The 6539-nt window shown below is 17.8% G+C and overlaps 1 protein-coding gene across 1 annotated transcript; it reads left to right on the top strand.

Annotated features, from left to right (window-relative positions):
- Nucleotides 1–78: 78 nt before the first annotated feature.
- On the top strand, nucleotides 79–2499 carry PRSY57_1001000 (alpha/beta hydrolase, putative; the record flags this gene model as incomplete). The annotated part of the gene is made up of 2 exons (XM_012907600.2): nucleotides 79–273; nucleotides 454–2499. 2 exons carry the CDS (start codon nucleotides 79–81, stop codon nucleotides 2497–2499), a joined length of 2241 nt encoding a protein of 746 aa, XP_012763054.1.
- Nucleotides 2500–6539: the final 4040 nt, after the last annotated feature.

Raw genomic sequence — 6539 nt, 5'->3', positions numbered from 1 at the left:
TTTTTTTTTTTTTTTTTTTTCTTATTTGTTTGTAGGTTTTAATTTGTTGTTTTATATTTTTTTTAAATTTAATTGAATATGCTTAATTTTAGGAGGTGGAGTTCAATTATATGTAAAGAGTTAATGATAAAAATTAATATAAAATCAAATGAATATAAGCTTTTCTCTATTTATTTTAAAAATGATAAGAAAAATACAAAGAATTGTTTAGTTCCTACTGTATCTAAACGTATTACTATGACAGTTCTAGGAATGATTTATTTGTTAATTAAAGTAAAGTCGAAATTTTAATTTAATAATAAATATATGATTATTAGAAAAATATATATATATATATATATATATATATATGTGTATATTTATTTTACAACCTCGTAGTTATTTATGTATATATTTAATTTATTATTATATATTTGTCATTATTTTTATTTTCATTTTTATTTTTTCCCTTAGGATGTTGCATTAATTGAACATAAAAAGATATCACAGTTGAAAATTGTTGATAGATATACGAGGAAGTTAGCTGAAGCTTTAAAAGATGATGAAAATTTTGAAAAATTGTTATTGAGTAACGATATATATGATAAAACAGGAAACAAATCAAACGTCAATGATCATGAGAATGTTAAGGAGGAAACAACTAGTGATGTTTATTATGATAATAATGAAGATGAATTAAGTAGTCACATTCCAGATGTTAATTATGATATTATCAAACGTTTGATTTATGATGAAAGTAAGAAATATTATTTGAATGAAAAAAATAAGGAAGAAATAAGAAATGCTGAAAAGAAATTTAAAAATATATTAAATGAAGAGAAACATGATAAAGATGATTATATAATATTTGATGATGGTAATCCAGAAGTTCATTTTTTTACTAATAAAGATAATATGAAAATAGCTAGATATGCTTGGTATGTTCCAAATGCTAAAGCTCATATATTTGCCCTACATGGAATTACTTCACACTTAAGAAATGAGTATTTAAATTACTATGGTAGACCTAAATGGGTAAACCAAAAAAGGAATACAAATGAAGGGAATATAAAAAATGACAATGGAAGTACAAAAAAGGGTAAGTGTGAATCTTGTGATATAAACGAATTGAAGAAAAATGTAAGTTCAGAAAATACCTCCCTCAAAAGTGCATCTGTACATTCTATTATGAGTGATACGGAAAAGGAGAAAAATGATTTAAAGAAAAATGTCCATTCAGAAAGTTCAGTTAGTGAAATGAATTTTAGAACATATATTGATGATAAGAAGGTATTGCTAATTGATGAAAGTGATAATAATGATAATGTTGATAGTAATTTATATTATTGTTCATATTGTGGTCTTAGTGATTATTGTAATTGCGGGGAACGAACATTGTCATATGAAAATAGCTGGATACAAAAATTTAACGATAATCAATTTTCATTTTTTGGTATTGATAATCAATCTCATGGTTTATCTGATGGGTTTAGAGATGAACGTTGTTTTGTCGATGATTTTGAAAACTTTGTTTTAGATGCTGTTCAAGGTTTAGAAATATTTATAAAAGAGTTGAAAGAAAAAAATGATGTAAAACCAATAATAATTATGGGTACCTCTATGGGTGGTTGTATAGCTTTAAAAATGTTTGAATACATACATAAATTAAATAAAGAATGGAAGTCACAGATTAAAAGTTTAGTACTTATTTCTCCTATGATTAGTGTGGAGAGACAGAAAAGTAAATTTACTAATAGAATTTTAATAAGTATAGGTAATCTACTTAAGAGATTTTATCCTCTTCTAAAGCTTGATGTAAAAGAAGGTGGTTCAAAATATCCATGGATTAAATATGATAATGAAATCGATCCTTTTCAATATTCTGATGGATTAAAAGTAGGAATGGCATCCGAATGTGTAAAAGCTGCTGATAATTGTATGAAACATAATATTCTAAAATATATAGATAAAAGTAATGTTGATATTATGATTCTGCAGTCAAAATATGATGTGACGGTTGATCCTACAGGTACTGTTAATTTTATGAAAGAAATGATAGATTTATACAACGGTAAAACTAACAAAAATTCGAATAATAAGGATATTAATGATACAAAAAATAAAGAGAATGTAGAAAGAACTAATTTAAAAGAATTTAATAAAAATGATGAGAAGAAAGAAGTATCAGCTGATGACATGGATGTATCTAATTCTAGTGAATTATTGGATTGGGATAATGAGCCATGTAAGCATTTAGAAGATTATACAGTTTTAGCAGGTAATAAATTAGAATCTCACAATCATTTATGGAAATCATGTAATCATGGATATTATAAGAATTTTAAAAAGAAAATAAAGTCCAAAAAAAATAATAAAAATGATTCTGATAATGAAGAGAAGAAGTTTAAACACTTAAGTGCTCATATATTAAATTATGGTTCTCATAGTTTAGCATGTGAACCAGAAACAGAAGAAAGTGTTGATATTTTAGTTAATTGGCTTAATAATATATATCCATAATTTAGAAACCAGAAAAAAAAAGAAAGATTTTTTTTTTTTTTTTTTTTTATCATTTTTAATGATATTTCATTCCGCTATAAAAAAATGTTATGTTTTTTAATAATTAACATTATATATAAAATATTTTTTATACCGGAATTTTTATATGTCTATTTAATATTACACCTTTATAGTGAATAAATAAATGAATAAATTAATGTTTATGTAAATAAATAAATATAAATATAAATATATATATTTATTTATTTATTTATTTAATTTTTTTTTGTAAATTTAATCATATCTATACACATCATTCATTATAATAGTGTATTTTACGTATTAAAATTTTTCTTTGATTATTAAAAAATATATTTTTTTCTAGTGCATATTATTAATTAAGTTATTCTTATTTGTGTATATTATTAAATGAAAATAAAATATATTTTTATTTTACCATATTGAATTTTTTTTTTTTTTTTTTTTGTATTAATAATATGTGCATAAAATATATATGTATATATATATATATATATATATATATATAAACATATATACATATAGATATATTTATTTATATTTATATAAAAGAGAAAAAATATATTTAGGAAAAGACTTTAACATAATATAATATTAATTTAATATCTTTATTTCTAAATAATTTTTAATTTAAGAGTGAAAAAAGAAAATAGGCAATTAATGAATATGCAGTTGTTTATGTGGGTGTACTTTTTTTTTATAATATTATTTTATGTAAGAAAGATAAAAACATTATATTATATTAAGATTTGTTATTTAATTAATAAGCTTGATATTGAATAATATTTCTTTTTTAATTATTCGAATATTTAAGAGAATGATTTGTTCTGAATAGAAAATGTTATTTTTTATAAATGAATTACATCTGAGATATAATACAGAAACAGATATAACATATATATATATATATATATATATATATATATATATATATATATATATATATATATATAGAAGACATTTGTATGAATAATTTTGGTTATGAAATAGATTGTTTTTCATTAGTGTTTGATATATTATTTCATGCACATTCGATGGAAGTCTCTTGTTTGGTCATATATTCTAAAAATTTTATATTATATTTATTTTTGGTATTTAAATTCATATTCTTATTCAAGAACACAATTTCTAAATTTTTTGTAGTCAGGTATGATTTTTTCTTCATAAATGTCTAGCACCACCAAAAATAATTTTATATTCATTATTTATTAATAGATTATTATAAATCCATTTATAAAAGTGTTCATTAAGATTTCTTTGTATAATATTTTGTGTCATATATATATATATATATATATATATATATAAGATATTATTTCATTTTCTCTAATATTTATATGTGGAATTTTATGTTACTACATATTTCAATTTAAAAAAAATAATTAATGTTATATAAGAATATAATTAAAAGACATAATTTATTATTTTCGTTATTCATTGTTCGAAATCATACATGATAAATTTATTTTCTTTTATTATTTATATAATCTAATGGTAATTTTTTTTTTTTTTTTTTTATTTTATGCATATATTATTTGTATATTTTAATTGATTTGATACTTTGATATGGAAATGTATGTCATATATATTACACAATTCATCTTTTTTTAATTCTTAAAATATATTTCAATATTTTTTTGAATAATATTGTCTTATGTATGTATAATACTTCTACGAGATGCCTTATAAATTGATATCTTTTTTTTTTTTTTTTTTTTTACATATTTAATTTATTATTATAATATTCTAAATTATTTTACAAACATTTATTATACTCTTTTATGTCCTAATTCAATTTTTCCATTTTTTTTAATGAATAATGTGTTCCTATTATTTGATAAAATTTTGATAGGAAGAAAATTATTACATTTAACTTTTTCAATTAGATTTTTATAGCCTTAATTTTTTTGAGTGACATACTGTAGATGAATTAGTATTTTAATTATCTTCCTGACTTAAAATTTATCGTGTAGCAATATATGCTTGATGTTGTTGAACAAATGTTTTCTTTTTATGTTCTTATAATCTAAAAGATTGAAATGCATATATTTGTAAATTTTAATATATTTTACATATATAAAAGAATAATATTATATTAATATATATATTTTTATTTGTTCTTTTACTTAAAAAATTTAATATATTACCAAAAGATGAAAATAGATCAACCTAATTTTATTTACAAAAAATATAAAAGAAACCACAAAATTTTAAGATATAATATATTTGTGTATTAGTTGTTTCATTACTACTGATTTTGTAATTATTATACATATTTATATTTTTATAAATCATTTCTATCATAATTTTTAAATGAAGAAAAAATTTAATATATTAAAAAGACACATTTATAAAATTATAATTAATTTACAATATAAATAAAAGATACTAATTATATTGTTAAGTATTTCACATTATCGGAATTTATATTTAAAATGAAAAGAACGAGTTATATTTATTAAATCATTATGCACTATATATATATATATATATACATATTCCTATTTATAGTTATTTATGAATGTATAATAACATAATATTATAAATGGTAAAATTTAAAAACAACAACAAAAAAGAAGGAAAAGAAATATACTTGTTTTTATTCTTAAAATAATAATACATTTATTATTTCAAATCAATGGTCGAACAAATATTTTTATTATTTTTTTGTTCTATATTCTAAAAATATATGAGACATTTTATTGAGGTATTATTATTATAAATTTTTTTTTTATTTTTTTATTTCATGATTTCAAATTAATTTAATATACTTGGAATGATTTATAAATTCATTATATATTATTATTATTATATAATTTTATGTAACAAAACATTATATATATATATCATTTATTTTATAATATATAGAACATTTATAATAATATTTGTATGAAGAAAAAGCACCTTGTGAATAACATTTTTTTCCGTTTAAAATAAAATGTATTCTGATTATAATAAATATAGGGTACAATATAATGTCACAAAAATAATTTAAGATCAAAATTATTTATGTATATATATATATATATATATATATACGTTGTACTTTTAATTTAAATGTAATACAACCAAACATTATATTTGGTCATTAATAATATTTTAATTTTTTTATTATATGAAAAAAATATATTTATTTTATATGTGTATGTGAATATTACAATAAAAATTCTTAAAGTATAACCTATTCTATGTATATATATATGATAGAATACGATATAATATTAATAAGGAGAATAAATATTATTTTTACGAAATTTAATATATTTAAATGAGCTTATACATGTTAAAAAATAATAAGGTAATATAATATTATGTATTATTAACACTTATATACACATATTTTTATAATCTGATTTTCTGAATTTTCATGTTTTAATTAAAAATACCTTATATTTTTTATAAATTGTATTTTTCTTTTTTATAGAATGTGTCATTTAATTTTTTTATAATTAATTTTATTTTTATTTATTTCCACTGTATTTATTAATTTAAATATTCTCATGTTTAATTAATATGTAAATATATATATATATATATATATATAACCTTTAATCTAATGGATTAGTTCAATTTTCTTCTACATATACAAATATATAATATATTATAATATATTCATTTTATTATTTTTTTTGAATATTATAAAAAAATATATTCTAGTTGATATAAGTAGTATGAAATTATATATATATATATATATATATATAATATTTTTGATTAATATATAATAAAAAAATAAATACATGCATATAATACATTATAACGTTATTTTATATATTTTATAGATTATAATATATTATGTTAATATATATATATATAAATATATATTTCATAAGATTGTATAAAATGCATAAAAAAAAAAAAAAAAATATATATATATATATATATAAAACAAGCAAATAAATATTATGAATAAAATTTGAATATAAAAATTTAATTTAGAATTTTTTTTTATAATAATTATTTTTTATTATATTTATTTTTTTTTTTTTTTTTTTTTTTTTTTTCTTTTTTATTTTTTTATT

Source organism: Plasmodium reichenowi, chromosome 10 (genome assembly GCF_001601855.1).
Source record: "Plasmodium reichenowi strain SY57 chromosome 10, whole genome shotgun sequence".
Classification (NCBI taxonomy): domain Eukaryota; phylum Apicomplexa; class Aconoidasida; order Haemosporida; family Plasmodiidae; genus Plasmodium; species Plasmodium reichenowi.
The sequence above is the reverse complement of the archived record's forward strand: the minus strand, read 5'-3'. Positions and strand labels throughout refer to the sequence as shown.